General features: G+C 42.2%; 1 protein-coding gene across 4 annotated transcripts in view; it reads left to right on the top strand.

The window, feature by feature from the left end:
• bicdl2.S (BICD family like cargo adaptor 2 S homeolog) overlaps positions 1-21012 on the top strand; it is a 29634-nt gene extending 8622 nt beyond the window's left edge. Inside the window, exons 2-12 of one of the 4 annotated variants that reach the window (XM_018237481.2) lie at positions 6135-6253; positions 7904-7955; positions 8288-8612; positions 9032-9247; positions 9726-9842; positions 11070-11216; positions 11656-11886; positions 12062-12184; positions 13811-13941; positions 19391-19511; positions 20045-20204. In XM_018237481.2, the coding sequence (XP_018092970.1) occupies positions 8307-8612; positions 9032-9247; positions 9726-9842; positions 11070-11216; positions 11656-11886; positions 12062-12184; positions 13811-13941; positions 19391-19511; positions 20045-20188 (1536 nt within the window). In that variant the 5' untranslated portion in view covers positions 6135-6253; positions 7904-7955; positions 8288-8306 and the 3' untranslated portion in view covers positions 20189-20204. 4 annotated transcript variants of the gene reach the window in all.
• The last annotated feature ends 228 nt before the right edge of the window (positions 21013-21240 follow it).

Genomic DNA, 21240 nt, shown 5'->3' on the forward strand with positions numbered 1-21240 from the left:
ATGGACTTATAGACTGGAGGTTAGTCTCATTTTCTACTTGCTTATTGGGCCTTATAGATTGGAGGCTAGTTTAATTTTCTGCTTGCCTTAAAGATTGGAGGATAGTCTTATTTTCTGATAGTTTACATGGCCTTATAAACTGGTGGTTAGTCTTTTCTGTTTGCTTACATGGCCTTATAAACTGGTGGTTAGTCTTTTCTGCTTGCTTATATGACTTTATAGACTGGAGGTTAGTCTTATTTTCTGCTTAGATGGCCTTAAAGATTGTAGTTTTGTTTAATTTTCTGTTTGTTTATGTTGCCTTAGATACTGGAGGTTAGTCTTGTTTTCCGTTTGCTTACATGGCCTTATAGACTGGAGTTTAGTCTCATTTTCTGTTTGCTTACATGGCCTTATTGGCTTATAAACTGGAGCTTTACGGCTTGCTTATATGACAGTTTGTACTGTTGCATATGTTGCCTTATGTGCTGGAGCTTGGCCTTGTTTTCTTCTTGCTTGTACCATAAAATATTACAATTCTAATGTTATGTAGAAGCAAGTGGTATGGATCCTGAGTAATAGGAAAGAGGAGATTACTCAATCTCAATATATATCAGTTTTAGGCCTATAAATCTGTGCCCTATGGAATCATACATGACTATTCCTTTATGTCATCTGGGGCTGCAGCAGACTGAATGCCTTATGTAAAATGTCAGATGAAACGTATAACTGCTTACAATACTTTGAAAAATGCCAGGCAACTCAAGGACAATAAGGGGCAGATTTATCATGGGTCGAATTTCAAGTTCATGGGAGTTTGTAAAAAAAAAAAATCAAATGTTTCGAATTCAGGTGAATGGATCGACCTGCAAACTCGATTCGATTTTTTTCACTAAAAAAGCCTCGATTTACAGGATGTCTCCAAACCGCTCTAAATTGATTCCAGTACGTCCCCCATAGGCTAAAACAGCAATTCAGATGTTACATTTCGAATTATTTAAAAACTCTAATCGAATTTTAACTATTCCCTAGTCGAATTACACTAAAATAAACTCGAAAGGTTGAGTTTTTAAATTAGAAATTCGAATTTTCACTTCGACCCTTGACAAATCTGCCGCTAAGTGAATATTAAAATTTTGTTAAAATACAATATTATAATATTTATTGTAAAATGAATCTGAAAGGCACAAAACTCTGTGTTGCTTTTATATAGATCATGAAGGTCAGAGGGACTTGTAATTTCCAGACTGTGCATCATTCCTTTATAAAAATGCTAATAAGAGCCGGGCTGGGGGATTCAGTAGGGATTTGCGCTACATAAAACATATGTTATAGCAGAGAGAGAGTACAAGGAAGGGGATGACGGGAATTTAGTTACCATGAGGTGCTGGGATTAGTAACAATAGAGTAGAGGAAATGAGTATTTTGCAAATATATTACATACTAGGAGGAGTCTCTTCAGCAAGAAAACTAGTTCTAAAGGACACAATGGAATCCATTTAAAAATAAAGGTTTTCTTTTTTTAGGGGGCAGGGAAGGGTTTTTTTTAGCAGTAAAAATGATCCAGTTGGGAAATTCCCATAACACAGGGGAGCCCAAAAATGTAGATTGGGATCTACCAGTAGATCTTTAGCTGGATATTAGTAGATCTCAAGACACTGTCAACAAACAGCTTAACTAAATCACCCTTCTATTTCATGCATTATTTCAGATATTTATTCTAAAAGTAGACCTCGCATTAGTTAAAGGGATCCTGTCATCGGAAAACATGTTTTTTTTCAAAACACATCAGTTAATAGTGCTGCTCCAGCAAAATTCTGCACTGAAATCCATTTCTCAAAAGAGCAAACAGATTTTTTTTATATTCAATTTTTAAATCTAACATGGGGCTAGACATTTTGTCAGTTTCCCAGCTGCCCCTGGTCATGTGACTTGTGCCTGCACTTTAGGAGAGAAATGCTTTCTGGCAGGCTGCTGTTTTTCCTTCTCAATGTAACTGAATGTGTCTCAGTGGCACCTGGATTTTACTATTGAGTGTTGTTCTTAGATCTACCAGGCAGCTGTTATCTTGTGTTAGGGAGCTGCTCTCCCTTCCCATTGTTCTGTTGTTTGGCTGCTGGGGGGGAAAAGGGAGGGGGTGATATCACTCCAACTTGCAGTACAGCAGTAAAGAGTGACTGAAGTTTATCAGAGCACAAGTCACATGACTTGGGGCAGCTGGGAAACTGACAATATGTCTAGCCCCATGTCAGATTTCAAAATTGAATATAAAAAAATCAGTTTGCTCCTTTGAGAAATGGATTTCAGTGCAGAATTCTGCTGGATCAGCACTATTAACTGATTCATTTTGAAAAATTTTTTTTCCCATGACAGTATCCCTTTAAGTATGGACACTCTTGTCATAAAATGTCCATTCAAAAATTCAAAGGCAGTACAATATAACAGATAGGTCTAAGAAACAGCTTCATACCGTCTTATCAAACAAGAGAAAAACCTGTGTCATACCCCATGTCTTTGCGGGGGTGGGGCTTATGCAGATTTGGAAGCTGATTGGTGGCATATCTGGGCATATGTGCATTATTGACTGGTGTCTTTTTGGTTTCGTGTTCACGGTCAGTCACGGGGCACAAGCGACATCAGCTAAATTTTGCCGTTTGTTCTAGGCATTTTGTGCGACGAGAAACTACAACAGCCTAGTTCATCTTTTGGACTCTAAAGACGTAGTTATGAATAACTCATGTGAGATGCATTTAATTATCAATATGTGCTAGTGATAGGGACGCCAATCAGGGAACTGATCTATCACCTTGGCTCCAGGAATCATGTGACCCCACATTGATATGTTACACTCTAATGAATCACTTATAAACTTGAATTAAAGGGACACAGACGAGTCTCCTGATTTTTACAAGAATATTTTTGAATCACTTTAAAAACATCCTCTAGGTTCTATTCTAACTTCTTCTCCTCTCCTAGCCCCTTTATATCTAGCTGTTTCAAAATCCCTTTCAACTCTGGCTTCGGCCATATTGATGGACATGATTGGTTGGAGTCAGTACCTCCAGCCAGCTGGGTCTTTGCACTGTACAGCACAGTGGCTGGAGTGTCAGAATCTGAGACAAACACGTGCAAGGGGTGGGTGGAAGAAACACCACTTGGAATGTTTTTAAAGTCACACCTTCCGGTAATAATAAAAACCCAAAAACATCCTGCGCAACTTATCTCTACTTATTTTGGAGAACGCTTAATGTATGATATAGTGTGACTTTTTCCACTTTGATAAGCCAGGAATAGAATAGTATACCCTACTATATGTGTATTTGCAGTAGGGCTGCCACCTGTCCGGCCTGTATTTAGAAGGGCTGCCCAGTTGAAAAATGCAAAAAGTTCCAAATTAGGAAATCCGTACAGGACATTTAAAATAATGACATGGTGATCAGCCAATCGCGGATTGACACATCTTCTGGTCCACCCCAATGTCATTAGACCTGCCCTCAACCTCACCAATCCCCCTGACGTCATCCACCCGCCCCCAACGTCATCCGCACTGCCCCTTTTCAGTGAAGCCAAAAGGTGGCAACCCTTATTTGCAGAAGGGCCGTTGGTTTGCAGCATAAACCTATACAGGGTCAGACTGGGCCAACGGGACACCGAGAAAAAACCCGGTGGGCTGGCCCAGACCTGCTCTCCTGATTAGGGTGGTGATGTTCGCACATGCATGGCTATAAAAGTCGGGAGGGGACCCCAGGTGACTGCCAGGTGGGCCCTTTTGGTTTGCAGTCCCGGTGGGCCCCCAATGCTCCAGTCCGACCCTGAACCTGTATAAGGACAAGTTATGAACTACATTAAATTTAATACCAGCTATAAATAGAGAGAGAGGCCTAAAGGTTTATCATCACCTAATGTTTACATTCTGTTTATCTGAGACGAGACTGTGAGAATGTATTAAGCCATTCAAAAAGGATCAGTAAACAATCGAAATGAAGTTAAATTGCATTAGTCATGGGCACAGATTGTCCCAGGGATAAAACAGAGAAGCTGCACCTCTACATTTAAGGCTGGGTAAAAGTAAAACCAATTAAAGTTCTCTTGTTATGGAAACTGTAAATACATTTCCTAATCACAATTCTATATGAAAGTTGGTTGCGCCATATTTTCTCAGCGTGCATTGGGTGCAAGCAAATAGTTTTGTCTAGCAATTGTAGTTATTATTAGTCTTGGTTTTCTGGGGGGCTTGAGGGCTGATGATACCCCTGTGCCATGTTCACAGATGATAAAGAAGTTGAGATGATTAGAATCTCCATTATGGGGGTAACAAAATAAAAGATGCAAGGTTTACTTTAGGTCTAGTAACCCATAGCAACGAATCATACATCCTAACTGTCCCGTTTTTAGAGGGACAATCCCTCTTTTGACAGCTCAACCTGCAGTCCCTTGTTTCTACTGGAAAGTCCCATTTTTCTCTGCACTGAACAGCCAGAAAAAGAAACAAAGTTTCTAACTTAATTGGCTTTTGGCAGAGAGCCCAGAACAGCCACAGAATCAGATAAGAATATAAGATAACAGGTCCCTTGGGAAAAGTTAGACAGCTTAATGGGCAATTCACCTTCATTAGCAAAACGAAAAAATTTGTACCGCAGAAATATGTTCAATCTTTCATAACCTGCCAAATTTTGTAAAATGAACATGGTAATTTAGGGTGTGTGGCCACAAAATTGCCACTCTAAGCGCAACAACGTTTTTGTCCCTCTTTTTATTTCCAAAATGTTGGGTGGTATGTAAGATGTTTGGATTCAAAAACTTTTCCTACATAGTGGGCTTTATGTGAAATATATCTAGCAATTAGGGAAATATCTTAATAGGATCAGCCTTGAGAAAAAGAGCTGGGATAAACAACAAGTACACAGAAAAACCAAGGAAAATAGCAACAGCCCCCCACTAAAGTTAATAAGTTAAATAATATGAGTCTAGGATTCCATTCGGGATTCGGCCAAGATTCTGTCTTTTTTTTAAGAGGATTCGGATTCAGCCGAATCCTTCTGCCCGGCCGAACCAAATCAGAATTTGCATATGCAAATTAGGGTCGGGGAGGTAAATCATGTGACTTTTTCTCACAAAACAAGGAAGTAAAAAAAATGTTCTCCTTCATACCCCTAATTTACATATGCAAATTCAGATTTGGTTCGGTATTCGGCTGAATTCGGCCGAGCAGCTGTTGAGAAGCTAAGTTTAGGGCTCGTAATCCATCAGAAAATGAGCTTCCCTGGCTGTAATATAAGCTGATGCTACAGGTTTGCTGATTATTAAATTCTGATGCTAATTGCACTGGTTTCTGTGCTGCCATGTAGTAATTATGTGTATTAATTACTAATCAGCCTTATATTGTGACATTTCTATTCTATGTGTACTGTATATTGTGAGTGGCTCCCTAAGCTCAGTAAGTGACAGCAGCACAGAGCATGTGCAGTGAATCAGCAGAAAAGAAGATGGGGAGCTACTGGGGCATCTTTGGAGACACAGATCTTTACTGCTAAAGGGCTGTGGTTGCCTTGGGCTGGTACAGAAGCACAAAACATAATGCACAACATTTCTAGCTTCTTTAGTTTAACTTTCCTTGTCCTTTAAGGACTGTAGGTTCTTCAGTCCTCCTTTCTATAAAATAGGTTCTGCAGTCCTCCTTTCTAGAAATATTGGGCCCTTCCTGACATAATGGAGGTCATGCTAGACATTGATATAATGAGTGTGTATTGGCCCTGTCAAACAGCCCAGGGGCTCTCAAACTATGGAGAGGTATGAGGAGGATCTATTATATACAGGTCTCACCATAGTTCTTACAAGTAACACTGGTGTGAGAAGCACTGGAAGAGTGAACAGTGGAAAGAATTTAGCTATGGTTCACTAGTCAGGTCTAAATAAAGTTGCTATGCGACTAAATTTTGTTCTCATCACTGGCTAGCAGTGCAATGGAAAATCCCAGCCCTGTTAATAATAACACCACAGTAAGGGAATGTGTTTTTGGCCTGATCTGCATGGTAGCGCCAAGCGGTGTCCACCAACCTTCTAATACTTAAAAATGTAGCTAAAAAGGCTATTATGCTAAAAATTTTGATAATCTATAAAATACACAGTATGAAAATACGTTTCTTTAATGACAGTGATGGAGCTCAGGAAAACGGGACGATGAAGAACAGAAACTGTGAGGAGCTTTCAGTATCTGAGATACTTTGAGTATTCTACACGGAATGAGACTTCTCGGCTGTTTGTGACAAATCAGGTATAAAAACCAAATTGGGAACAACAGATACATTTGGGTTATTTGCTGGTCTAGTTGGAATTATTTTTTGAATGATATTGTTATTTACCTCTTTGGTAAGTTCTTAAACTAGTCTATAAGACTAGAATCTTTCATCCTGATTGAGAATAAGAAGACCCTTGTGTTGGTTGATAGACAAAATGTCTACATGAATCAGCGGTCGGCCAAACTGGGAGAATTCAAACACCCAGTTCTTGAGCTAAGGATCAGATCAGACACAGAGCTCACATATAGGCACGGCCCTTATAGTGGACTTCTCTCTCTGTTTCTTTGGTCTCTTTGTCAGTCCTTTCAGACAGTACAATGCTGGTTCAGCCTTGTTTTAATTTAATGGGTCAGTTATTTGATATAGGACCCATTTAGGAATGAACATGATAACGACATACGAAAATCTAGAGGTTCTGGGCACGCTGATGACCAAAATCATCACATAGTTCATGGAATTTTTAACCTACAGCTCAGGACTTGAATTTGGAGCTCCATGCTGTTTTGGATTGACCTATGGTCACAAGGTCCTTAACTAGTTCTAAAGGAGTTTTTTTGTTTTACAGCTAATTCTGCAACTTTATTTGGGTCCCGAGGGAAAAGCCTAAGAAACACTTCCTTAGAAGGTCTCTGGCACATTATTAATGATATTAGGGTAGGGGAGAAAGAGTCAGTAAAGACCAGTGTATATAATAGGAAATATTGTAAATATATATATAGATATAAATATTATCTTGTTGGATTTAAAAATGTATAATTTTGTCACACCACCCATTGTGGAACTACAAAACCATCATCCTCATCTGTTTTGTGGTGAGAGTTAACATCCACGTAACCATAGAGTTTAGTGTGACAATCCTATAAAAGATGGGCCGCGCCTCTGCCAAAGCTTCAGCCTAAGGAGATTACACGCTAGAGGATTTGCCGCTGTGAGGGGGGAAAACAAACATTTCATGTGCTGTGGGAAAGAGTCTCTTTCTGAATGGTGTACTTTATTTTCATTTGTTTGGTAGATAATTAAATATGGCTACCAGGATATGCTATACCAGAAGAGCCCATAATTTACTAACGCGAGGTCTTCTTTTAGCGATGATGTCCGATTACGATCTACATCCACAAAAACATTGTTAGCCTTCTGTTCCATGGAAAATAGTACTTAAATATATGATATTGATATATGAGAGAATTTATATTGCTATATTCAACAACTATTTCTTATGTAACCTTAATGTACTAAATATCTGAATGAAAAGCATCAATAGGAGGGTGATTTAGATAAGCTGTTTCTTGACATTGTCTTGAGATCTACTGATCCCCAGCTAAAGGTCTACTGGTAGATCCCGATATACCTTTTGGGCACCCCTGTGCTATACCTTTGGAACAATGATAGAGAATCAGTCTGGGTAGGCCGGCTCTGCATTATTTTGGGTTGTGAGTTCTGCTTGATGCAGTTGGTCTAGTGTATAGTCAATGTTTGTCTGGTCCAAGTCAAATTTCTTCTGACATATACTGTAATGTACTTCATCATCTGATATGATACTGTCTCTACTGGTAGCCAGTCCAGAGGTCCATAGGAATATCCTTCCTCCTTTCTGTCTAAGTACACACTGTTTTTAATATTTACAGGCATCACAGTTGGGTTGTCCAGTCTGCCATCCACTGTCAAAGGAGGGATAAGGTAAGAACTTTTCTAAACTGGCACCTGTCATTTAATTAGCAATTAAATATTTAATGAAGAGTTGCATAATTTCCTCTAAGTGTCTTCTTAAAAAATTAATGCATACTTTGCACGTTCTTTTGGTAGGGTGTATGATGATTTTTGATGACTCACTGTATCAGCTATCTGCATTCTTTCATATTAAAATAATATACCCAGTGAATGTGGTGAGCAGAAAAACCCAACATATGTATATGAATGGTTTCTGAAAGGCTGCCTATATCTACATAGTTGGAATTTGTCCTGATTCTCCCCCACCTCTTCTAAAAAGTATTCCTCTTCCTTTAACTCAGCAGCCCCCTCATCCCTCTAATGACCTCAAGTGGAGCAGAATCTCATGAAGGGGGAGCGGAGTATCTAGGGAGCATGGGTTGGAACGGAGGCCTCACCTCTCCAAGTATGGAGGAACATTTCTATCCTTTCTTAATTGAGCGAAGACCCTCATACATGGAGGAGGATGAAGAGGAACATGAAGATGAAGACCTGAGTTTGGTGTTGGAGAAAAAGGACAAGGATCTACTCCTAGCCGCAGAACTGGGGAAGGCTTTACTGGAGAGAAATGACCAGCTGATGAAGGCAAAAGATGCTTTAGAAGAGGAACTTCGAGAAACCCTTGAGGTGAGTTTTAACCATGAATGGTAAGAGAACAATTAACAATTAACTATGGATGCTTGAGATAATAGAGAAAATCCTGAAGAAGGACCTGGAAGATGGAAGGGAATGGATTGTAAACAGAAAATGAAATTGTAAACATTTGTAGACTGGTTACATGCTTCCCCTCATCTGTTTCCTAGGGTGGCAAAAGGTAGGGTGGTCAGCGTAGCTGCTTTGAGCTCTAGTCATGGGTTCAATATCAGCCAGAGCATGAAGTATCTATATACTCCTCAGGTACCCTGCCTCCAGTACATAGAGGCATAGAGTTAACAGGCCCTTGATGATATGTACCTGAGGGTAGCAGAAACTGATTGAGGGGCTAAGGAAGATACTGTAATTTCATGAGTGAAATCATAATGCCTGTGACCACTTTTGCCTTGCAGACGATAGAACAGGAAAAACATGATATGCGGCTGAAGATGGAGGTACAGGAGAGCGAGTGGAGAGCACAAGTGGCAGACCTGGAAAGTGACCTAGCAGAAGCCAGACTACAGATGCAACAGCTCCTGTCTGAGCAGAGAGAGTGCGGGAGAGAGTCAGCCAGTGCCGCGCAAGAGTTGTCAGAACAGAACCAGAGACTTGTGGAACAGTTAGCGCAGGTGAGACACATGGGAGAGAGACTGCCCTGACTGTCAGATGGAATGTAGAGCAGATTGCAGTTCAGACAAAACCACACCTGGCAGTCACAGTCCCCGACCCTCCTTCTTTATTATGGAATTTCCCAATCCTATTATTGTGTAAAGCCATAATCCTGCCAGTGCTCTTTGATTTCACTCCATGGGGTCTGATGAGGAGAGCACTGATATTCTAAACATGGAGGCTGTGAAATCTATAGCCACATGTCTCAGCTGTAAATAAAACAAGGATAGTTTCTGCTTCCCAGCCACAAAGAATGGGAATACATAGATCTTTCTATAATTTAATCCTATAGGTAAATAGGCACATAAAACGTTTCAGATAGTACCTCTATCAGGAAATCAGACCTTTATCTTTAACATGAATGCATAAAAATTTAATTTAATAGCCACTCAGTTTCATACCTCCTGTCTACGTGTCTTTCATTTTCTTCTCACCCAGGCTTCTCAGGTAGAGCAAGCTCTCAACATGGAGCTCAAGTCACTGAGAGAAGAAAATCGAGACCTAACCATCAGCCGGGGACAATTTGCTCCATGTCTACAGAGCCTACGGAGTGAGGTAAGATTCTGCACATTCCTCATAGTGATACCTATTAAATATCACGGGCATATTCAGTCTGTGCCTCCCTCAGGGTGCTTGAAATACAGATAGTCAGGACATGGTTGTAGTTGAAGAGGTTCATGCTTTGAAATTCTGTCTCAGATTGTGGCTACCGGTACATGCACATAAGATTATCCATCAGACATTCTCCAGCACAACAGTGCATACTTTGTTAATTCCTTCTCTGGTTAGCATTTAAGAGTTCAAAACTACCTTCGGCAACAGGCAAACATAAACAAAGCAAAGCTATAAAAAAAAGTCATTCTTCATTGCACATGCACATAATGAAAGTAAACAGTAGTGTGGTCAAAAATGGAATATTTTTTAGAAAGTAAAAAAATATGATTGAAATAGTATCCAGCAAAGAGAATAACAGCGAGAGAGTCAGGCAGCCTGGGACTCAGGAGAAAAGACACAGGATGTAGAAATGGAAGATCCTGTATTCATGTCCATGACTTGAGTTCTTGGGGGTATATTTATGAGAGTGAAGTTAGAGATGGCCACAGTACGCTAGAGTGAAATTCCGCCATTTCTATGGGATTTTGAAAGGCGTATTTATCAAAGGATGAACTTTCACTTCCACTCTTTGATAAATACACATTTCAAAATCCCATAGAAATGAATGGAGAATGGCTCTTAGCATATCAAAGAGTCATGACTTGTGTCCATGGTCTGAAGAACAGGCAGGCATGTCAAATAGCCATAATCTGCGAGTTTGGTGAAAAGGGATGGTAAGATCCTGTAGGCATGTCAGACAGACATGACAGTTGCCATAACTTGCATCCATGGTCATGAGGAAGGTGAGGCTCCAGTAGAAATGTCAAACATCCATGACTTGCATCTTTGGTTAGAAGAAAGGTAAGGATCCTGTAGGCATAAAGAACAATAAGGGGAGGATCATGTAGGCATGTAAAGAAGCCATGACTTGTGCTGTTAGCATATCCATGAATTGTGTTCATGGTCAGAATGGAGGGGTGGATCATGTAGGCATGTCCATTAGCCATGACTTGTTTCTATGTATGTTTGTCAAACAGCCATCCATGACTTGCAGTAATAGGGAAGGGCCTAAAGCTACCCAACAACCTTCCCCATAAATACGCAAGATAAAAGTGTTGGTTAAATGCATTTCTTATATCCCACTATACCCAAGTGTCCTCTAAGAGATTTTCTTTGCTCTGATCCTAGAATGTTCTCTTGCTGGAAAATAAAAAGGAAATGGAGTCACAGACTAAACAGTTACAAGATGAGAATGATAATGTGCAGAACCAGCTGATCTCTGCTAAAGAGGGCATCTTTCACCTTCAGAGACAGAAGAAGGATGCTGAGTTGCAGGTAAAGGCAAAGAAATTGGGTCAGAAGAATGGTCAGTGAAAGTCTTGGGGTTCCTTGAGAAAAAGAACTGGGCATGTAGTAGTATGTGTAGCATTATTGTTTATAGGTGGAATGGGTGTGTTGGCCTATATCAAGGGCTGTCCAACTGGAAGCCAAATGTGGCCCTCAGAGGGATTGTTATGCCCCCAATCTACTCAAGATTTCTTAGTATGATATTCAATATAATCTGACCCTTGAACATGTAGTATTGGAAATGAGTGGCCCACTGCATGCAAGATGTCAAACAGCAATGACCTATACCATGCCCTTATAGGACCAGGTGGACACGAAGATCTTGTGTGTCCATCAGTCAGTTGCTAGACTAGAGCAGTGACTGAGAAACTGATAAAAAAGAAGAGTTGCTAGAGTGTGGGAAATGCTCACAAAGTATCTCTTTTAGGTGCAACAGTTGCAGTTGGAAGCCCAGAAACTGAGAGACAGTCAGCGCACCCTGCAGCTCCAGGTGAAGGAATTGCAAGAAGAGCTGCACATGAGGGATAGTCAATTCTCCACTCACTTCTCACTGCACTCTGAGATTCAGCAGAGCACTGCAGGCCAAGATCACGAGATGACTACTGAAGCCTTCCCTGGGTTGCCCTGTTTACCACCTTCTCCATACAACTTGCAAAAGGTTTTATTTTTGCATTGCCTCCCAGTTGGACACTCAAAGTATCTGCATTTTCACCTTTCTACTGCAACACTTCATGTTTTTTCATATTCCCTGTAAACCTGTTGTCCCAGGCCTGTCCCCATGCAGAATCCTCACATGTGAACCTTCCTAATAATGATTTCTCATTACACTGTAGATGGGGAGAAATTCTGTTGAGACCCAAAGTATTACCTCTGACTACATGGATACGTATCTGACAGAGAGGGAAGGGGATCTGCTCCGAGATAGTGAAGAGGAGACCATAAGGCTACAGGACAAGGTGAGGGATGGAATGACAGAATGGTCTCATTTTCACTTGTCATCTATTTATATATGTAAATCCCCTTCTTCAATTCACTAATTTAAATATACTGTATATAGAGCCCTGTCTCTTGTAAATTCTTGTAAAGAACTTTCCACTATCGCACAGGCCTGCTCCATATTTAGCATATAGAACTTTCCTCTCATGTCTAGGTCCTCAAACAGCATATAGAACTCTCCTCTTGTGCCAAGGTACCCTAGCATCATATAGAACTCTCCTCTCATGCCAAGCCAAGGTCCTCATGTAGCATATAGAACTCTTCTCTTGTGCCAAGGTCCTCATGTAGCATATAGAACTCTCCTCTTGTGCCAAGGTACCCTAGCATCATATAGAACTCTCCTCTCATGCCAAGCCAAGGTCCTCATGTAGCATATAGAGCTCTATTCTCACGCCAAGGTCATCATGTTGCATAGAGAACTTTTCTCTCATGCCAAGGTCCCCAAGCATTATAAAGAAATCTCCTCTCATGCCAAGGTCCTCATGTTGCATATACTGTAGAACTCTCCTCTCGTGCCAAGCTCCTAATGTAGCATATATAACTCACCTCTCATGCCAAGGTCCCCAAGCATCATATAGAACTCTCCTCTCGTGCCAAGGTCCTCATGTAGCATATAGAACTCTCCTCTCATGCCAAGGTCCGCAAGAATCATAAAGAACTCTCCTCTCATGCCAAGGTCCCCATGTAGCATATCAGTTTAAGAATAAACTCTGGAGAACCACAACGATTTCAGTGTATTTTTATTTCTCACAACATGTTTTTGGTATAAATATCCTTCATCAGGTGCTGGGCTCTTCTCTTGTGCCATGGTGCTCATGTAGCATATAGAACTCTCCTCTTGTGCCAAGGTCCTCATGTTACATATAGAACTCTGCTCTTGTGCCAAGGTCTCTATGCATCATATAGAACTCTCTTCTTTACCTCTTGTCCTCATGCAACATATAGAAGTCTTCTCTCATGTGAACATGTTTTTGGTATAAATATCCTTCATCAGGTGCTGGGCTCTTCTCGTGTGCCATGGTGCTCATGTAGCATATAGAACTCTCCTCTTGTGCCAAGGTCCTCATGTAGCATATAGAACTCTCCTCTCATGCCAAGGTCCGCAAGAATCATAAAGAACTCTCCTCTCATGCCAAGGTCCCCATGTAGCATATCAGCTTAAGAATAAACTCTGGAGAACCACAACGATTTCAGTGTATTTTTATTTCTCACAACATGTTTTTGGTATAAATATCCTTCATCAGGTGCTGGGCTCTTCTCTTGTGCCATGGTGCTCATGTAGCATATAGAACTCTCCTCTTGTGCCAAGGTCCTCATGTTACATATAGAACTCTGCTCTTGTGCCAAGGTCTCTATGCATCATATAGAACTCTCTTCTTTACCTCTTGTCCTCATGCAACATATAGAAGTCTTCTCTCATGCCTTGGTCACCAAGCAGCACATAGAACTCTCCTATCCACCCCTGGTGCTCATGCAACATACAGAGCTCTCTTCTCATGCTTAGGTCCTCATGCACCATACAGAATTCTCCTCTCTCCCCTGGTCAACACGTTCCATATAGAATTTCTTCTTTTACTTTTTTCCAGGTCACCATGCAGCATGTAGAACTCACCACTCTTCAAGAAGAAGTGCAGAGACTCCAGGATTTGTTACAGCAGAATAACTTAGACAGCATTGCGAAACAGGCTGTATTGGACCGGGACGAGGCTCTTATGAAGTAAGTGGACAAAGCCTAGAACAACATAGTCTGACATAGTAGGAGACAACTCTGCACTTTCCACTGCGAGAGTTAGAGGTATGTGTCTACTGTTACACACTGGGCACGTGCTTCTTCAGCCTACCTCTAGTATCACCCCGATTATGACTTGATATACTGTATGCTTATGAGCTGTATTACATCATGCAAAAACTATACATGGATTATAGGATACGTAAACCATAGGGCTGCTCTGATGTTCTTCTACTTAGGAAAAAAATTAGAAACCTTAAATCTTTCCTAAGCAGAAGAACATCAGAACAGCCTCTTTCTTTCTCCTGACAACTTCCTTGACTACTTAAAGGGATACTGTCATAGGAAAACATGTTTTTTTCAAAACGCATCAGTTAATAGTGCTGCTATAGCAGAATTCTGCACTGTCCCACTGAGACTGATTCAGTTACATTAAGTAGGAGAAATAGCCTGCCAGAAAGTAATTCCATCCTAAAGTGCAGGCTCATGTCACATGACTCGGGCAGCTGGAAAACTAACAAAATGTCTAGTCCCATGTCAGATTTCAAAATTGAATATAAAAAAAATCTTTTTGCTCTTTTGAGAAATTGATTTCAGTGCAGAATTCTGCTGCACTATTAACTGATGTGTTTTGGAAAAAACATGTTTTTCCATGACAGTATCCCTTTAATGATCGGGAAATGACCACCAGGTGGCGATGTTGTAACATTAATATAGCAGTTGAAATAGTAGTTATAGAGGTATTTTATACTTACCGTAAAATCCTTTTCTAGTAGGACCGAACTGTCAGTGCAGACGTATGGGTTATGTGTAGGTTCACCTCTGGAGGCAGGACAGAAAAATTGGTCTCTTGGCCCCTCCCTCAGGATATATAGGCTGGCTCCACCTCTGTTCTCCAGTTCTGTTACAAAGCTTAGTGAGGTGATTAGGAGACAGCAAGTAGGAAGGAAGGTCAAGAGACAACAGTATTGAAAGTAACATATATATATATATATATTTTTTTTAAACTTTTCACCCATACTAAAATCAGCCTGGGTGGGACTTACTGCACTAACAGTTGGGGCCTACTAGAGAAGGATTTTACGGTAAGTATAAAATACCTCTTTCTCTAGTCGGCCCTCCTGTCAGTGCAGACTTATCGGGACGTCCAAAAGCTGTCCCGTAACAGAAGAATAGGGTGGGAAGGCTGACCCTCCATCATATCAGTCATTAATTTATGCAACTTTGCAGCCAAACACGGCCTGTGTGGATGCAAAAACATGTAACTGGTAAAATTTTATAAAAGTGTTGGGAGAAGCCCATGTGGCTGCTCTACAGATCTGTTCTGGTGTAGCTAGGTTTTGAAGGGCACAGGAAGTACTTTGTGCCCTTGTAGAGTGGGCTGCCACTCAGAATGGTGGTTGCTTGTTGCTGAGGGTATAGTCCATGTTAATGGTCTCCACGAGCCATCTGGCAATAGTTCTTTTGGACACTGCTAGGCCTTTGTGTTCCGGAGAAATGAAAGGCAAGCGTCCGTTTCTTGTATATTTTAAGTGCCCTGACAACATCCAACTTGTGTAACAATCTTTCCTTATTGTTAGCGGAATTTGGGCAAAAGGATGGAAGAACAATTTCCTGATTGATATGGAACCTCGATACTACTTTTGGAAGAAACCAGGTATTGTCCGAAGGACAACCTTGTTATTGTGTATCACAAGCCATGGCTCTTTATGTGACAATGCTGCTATTTCGGATACTCTCTTTGCTGACGTAATTGCAATAAGAAAGTCAACTTTTAAGGTCAACCATTTCAGGTTACAGGTATGGAGTGGTTCAAATGGTGCCTTTTGAAGAGCTGACAATACTAGCGTTAAGTTCCAGTGAATCGCTGGGTCGCGAAAAGGTGGTCTAATCCGTAGGGCTCCTTGCAGAAATTGTTGGATATCTGGTTGTTCTGCCCATTTGAAGTAGAATAATACTGATAAAGCGGACACGTGAGATTTTAGTGTACTAGGTGCTAATCCTTTTTAGAATCCTGCTGATAAAAAATCAGTCATGACCTGTGGTGTACTGTCTTCCCAGGACAGTTGTCTTTCGTTGCACCAGGAAGGTTCGCCAGACTTTTTGGTAGATCTTTGCCATCGATGTCTTCCTAGCCTGGAGAAGGATGTTTATCGCTGGCGGAGAAAAACCTCTGTTGGACCACAATTGGGTCTCAAATGCCATGCCGTCAAACGGAGCATGGCCAGGTTGAAGTGTCGGATTGGACATTGTAGCAGAAGATCTGATCGTAGAGGTAGTTTCCATGGTCTGGAAATGGACATGCTCACCAGGTCTGTGTACCAAAGTCTGTTGGGCCAATCTTGTGCAATAAGTATTGTGGTCACTTTCTCCTGTTTTATTTTGTCTACCACTCTGGGAAATAGGGGGGAAGGCATACACTTTCTGGAAATTCCAGGGAAATACTAAAGCCCCTGGTCTCTTGTCCTGGAGCAGTAGCACGGGACTTTGAAATTGTGTCTGGATGCCAAAATGTCTATATCCAGTATTCCCCCCATGTGAAAGATTTTGGGATGGAGGATCCAATCGCCGTGGTCGATTGTTTGCCTGCTGAGGAAGTCGGCTTCCCAATTGAGTACTCCGGGTATAAAAACAGCTGATATGGTTGGTACATATTGTTCGGCCCAAGACATCACCTACGCAACCTCCCGCATCGCTAGTTTTCATGCGGGTTCCTCCTTGTTTGTTGATGTAGGCCACAGCTGTGGCATTGTCTGATTGAACTCTGACAGGTTTCGCTCGAAGCAGGTTGGACCAACATTGAAGAGCTAGCACTATAGCCTGCAGTTCTAGCACATTGATTGGTAAGAGGGCCTCTTGTGGGGACCATCTGCCTTGAAGTGTATGAGACTGACACACCGCTCCCCACCGAAAGTACTGGTGCCGGTTGTCACTACAATCCAAGTTACAGGAGCCCAACTTCAGCCGGCATTTAGGTTTGCTGGGACAATCTACCACAGGAGACTGTCCTTTGGGAGAGTAAGGAAATGATTTGCTGAAGATCATGGTGATCTTTGTTCCAGTACTGCAGAAAATTGTGTTCTAGAGGTTTCAAATAAAATCTGGCGTACTGAATGGCCTCTAGTGCCGCAACCATGAACCCCAGAAGTTGTAGGCAGTCGGCTGCCGTAACTATGGCCTTCCTGAGAAGAGATTTTGTGCAGATGATTATGTTTTCTACTTTGATATTTGTTAACTGTACTGTCTGACGCCTGGCGTCAAACTGCAGTCCCGGAAATTTTATTTGTTGGGCAGGTAGTAGTGTGCTTTTCTGGTGGTTGATTAACCACCCATGCTGTTTCAGGACCTGTAAAGTTAAGGTTTTGTCTTTGGTTGCCTGACTTAGTGATTGTGCTTTGAGCAGTAGGTTAACAAATGGTAACACATGGACTCCCATTGTCCGCAAGTGAGCTACCATTGGTGCTAGTACCTTTGTGAATACATGTGGTGCCGTGCAAAGGCTGAAGGGTAGGGCCACAAATTGGAAGTGTTGATCTCCGACTGCGAACCGGAGGAAGGTTTGTGATTTTGGATGCATGGGAACATGAAGATATGCATCTTGTAGGTCGATCAATGTCATGAAGCATTCCGTTTCCATGAAGACTATTGCTGATCTGATCGACTCCATCTTGAATTTTTGGCTGTAAATGAATTTGTTTAGTTGTTTTAGGTTGAGGACAGTGTGATAAGTCCCATCTTTTTTTGTTGTGGTTGGTCAGGCTCAGGTTGGTTTTGTGGTGGTATCTTTCCTCTGCCTGTCTGGTTGTTGCCACTGTTGCCTAGTGCGTCTAGCATTTTGTTCTGGATTAGTGCTACAAAAGGTGGATGATCTAAAGAAACTAAAATTACGATTTGGTGTTGACCATGTTCATCTATTGGTAGGCCTGTGTGGTTGATCCATCCGTGCCTTTTACCCTGGTGGAAGGAAGGTACTTTTTCCCTCCTGTAACGTCTGTGATGCTGGACGTAGTATAGCTGCTGCCTGAGTATATGCTCGTTTCTAAGAGGAATCTAACTTCCTGTCCATAGGATCTTTGAAGGCTGCCTCTTCAGTTGGAAGGGTAGTTTGTTTTGAAAGTCTAGAGATGGCTGAATCTACTCTAGGTGGTTTATCCCATAATTTGTGCTGTTCTTCAGGTACTGGGTAAGTATCATAAAAACTGAGACGCATTTGCGTCTCAGTATTCGCGCCAACAGGAGAAGTGCGCCAACCTTTATACTGGGCCCTTTTGTAAAATGGTGCTGTCTGCTGATCTGAATGCAGGCCATTGCGCTCGGATCCCCCATATGTACCCGTGCTTTACCGAAAGCACAGGTAGTGGCTGGGGCTCAGTGTGGTCAGGCGTTGCGCTGACAGGTTAGTAGGTAGTCAAGCAAACAGTCACGTGCACATCCGAGCCCTATGGAATGCCTACCCCTGGTGCTCGGACCCTAGGAAGTCGGCACTTCCTCAACACAGCCAGAAAGAAAGAAAACAGGTACCGGCACACAGGGCGAATTCAAGTAGGTGACTAGCCCCTTACGTGTTTATTAGTCAACACAACGTTACGGGGGCAGTTCCCCCTTCGTCACCTGACTTGAATTCGCCCTGTGTGCCGGTACCTGTTTTCTTTGTTCCAGGTTAGTAGGTAGCTCAGCATACCTATGAGTTTGTGCGCTGGTGGGATCAGCTGTACTTATACTTATCTGAAGCCACAATCCTGATATATAATGTCAGATATATTGGTAGCATTGCATACCCATCTGTGTGGCTGTGAATTTTATTCACCTGCAGGGCATTTAGGTAGCACTGCATACCTGGCCCAAAACCCCAGTCTTGAGACAGTAACTGTCAGGGGTTCAGGAATCCTTTATTCCACTTACTGCAAACTGCCAGCAAGGAGGGAATAGTATAAAAAGGTTGGGAGACAGCTCTGCATGGCTCCTTTGTAGTAACCTGTAATAAAAATAATAAACTAGAAGAATGATTTCTGTCCTTCACCTCCGAGGCAGGACAAAAGAACTGGAGAACAGAGGGGGAGCCAGCCTATATATCCTGAGTGAGGAGCCAAGAGACCAATTCTTCTGTCCTGCTTCCAGAGGTGAACCTACACATAACCCATACACTGCACTGACAGGAGGGCCGACTAGAGAAATGCCCTCTAGTGTCAGGCATACAGATTGTATCCTGGAAACTATATACCTGTAGTCCATGTAGAGACCACTGGATGAACCACTGCATCTCCATCAGTTATGGAACTCTCATAATTATCTGTACACTTGCTGGGAGCCTTAGTTACCCACATCTGGAGACACAAAGGAGGTTCATGCTACAGACCCCTTGTCTCATTTTGGGCATTAAAATGTTGGGAGGTATGTTATGAATATACAGTATATATAATATATGTTTGTGTTTCAGGAAAGGGGAGCTGGAACAAGAGTTGGCAAGGTGCCAAATGGAAAAAGAGAGCCTGAACCTCCAATTACTGAGCACCATCCAACAGAAAGTGATGCTGAGTCAAGAGCTGGAGGCCTGGCAGGTAGGTGGCACCAGTAAGAACCGTATGGGGTGTGAAAGTGCGGGTGCAAGGATTGTTAGGGTAAGTCACTGTGGAATGAGACTTGGTCCCCATAGCATTAAGGCTGGCTAAGGTAACAAACCCCTAAGTACTAGCTGCTCCCATGAACAAAGAGGAGGCTGGGCTTGGTCCCTAAAGAGAGGCCGTTTGGGTTTTTACTGTTAAAATTATCTTAGCGAAGAGAGCATCATCAAAGTGCTTTACCTTCCTATCGAATGCATTAGGAAAAACTGAGGTTGGCATATCAGTGCCATCCATGTCCCACCCACTTCCTGCCCATGGGAAAGAGAGCAGTGCAGAGATGAGAAGGCTGAACCTGGGTTAGTACTAGAGGGAGACTGTATTCCTGTACTGGTCGATGCACCATGTACCAAGGTTTTGTTCCAAAATCTTGATGTTTTGTTCCAAGTGGACTCACCCTTTTAACCCCCTACCACAGTCTCAGGGAAAACCTGGTGTGAAACCTCAGTCACCGGCATTCTCTCACTTTACAGGACGACATGCAGATTGTGATCAACCAGCAGCTGCAATCCCAGAAACAACAAGAAACCCAGAAGGTTCCAGAGACCCCTCAGAATTCCTTCATGAGAAGGGACAGCAAACAAGGGAGGATCTTCTCCTTCTTCAAGAACATATGATGGTGAAGGACACTGCCCACGATGAGCACTGTTACTACTTTTTTTAATCATATTTTTGTAAATACCTCTGAGAGGGAAAGACTGGACGTTGCACGTTCTTCTACCCATTGGTCTTGTGTCACATGATCGGGATAATACTCATTTCCCAGGGTTACCTCTTTGTCTAACGCCCCATAATGACCTACCATCTTTCTCAAAAAAGTTGGAGGAAATTCAGAAGATCAACCTGACCCTCATAAGAGAATTCTGTCACCTGGAACAGGACCTTGTACCCACACCCCCATTATATCTGAGAGGTCATGATCTCATTAGCTGTGCTCAATGATGTCATCATACAGGGAGATATTCCTGGATGATAATGAGATGCCTACAGTGATCAGAGCTACCATCTATAGCTGATGGGACCAGAAATTTCTTGTGTGCTCCAGGGACCCTCCCAGAGACACCGCTGTACCACATCTGCGTCACCCTGCAGGGGGAGGAGCAAAATTCTTGTCCCAGTGACCCATTCCACTGGCTACAATCCTGTACTACCCTACGTTGTGTATGACAACAAGTTCCCTTATGAGTGTTCCTGCGGTGCCCTGCAGTGGGAGGGGCATATCAAACCTAAGCTGCCAATAGTATGACTGGGCTACTTTGCAGAGAAGGCAACAGACGCCATGCTGGGTGGCTCTGCCATTTGATTTGGGGGACAGAGGGGAGCAGAGTGAAGCAATAATGGGTGCATCGTACTTTAAAGCTGTAAAGTTCTATAGCCTGTACATACTGTCCATGAATTGAGTGTACATAAAAATGAATATTTATATACTTATTTTAACAAATTACAGCATCTTTTGCGTTTCTTTATCCAAACATAGGTAGGGTTGCCACCTTTTAGTTCTGGCCCTACAGGCCAGGAATGTAGAGGGTGGGGGCTGGCCAGAGAGGGGCGGAGTTCTTGAATTTTCGGGGGCAGACGTGACATTTCAGTCACTAAGTTTTGATAGCGGTTTGGCAGGGAAGGGACTGCAGCGCTTGATTTGGTGAGTAGGGGAGCTGAGAGGGGACGA

The sequence above is a fragment of the Xenopus laevis genome, chromosome 9_10S, assembly GCF_017654675.1.
Source record: "Xenopus laevis strain J_2021 chromosome 9_10S, Xenopus_laevis_v10.1, whole genome shotgun sequence".
NCBI lineage: Eukaryota > Metazoa > Chordata > Amphibia > Anura > Pipidae > Xenopus > Xenopus laevis.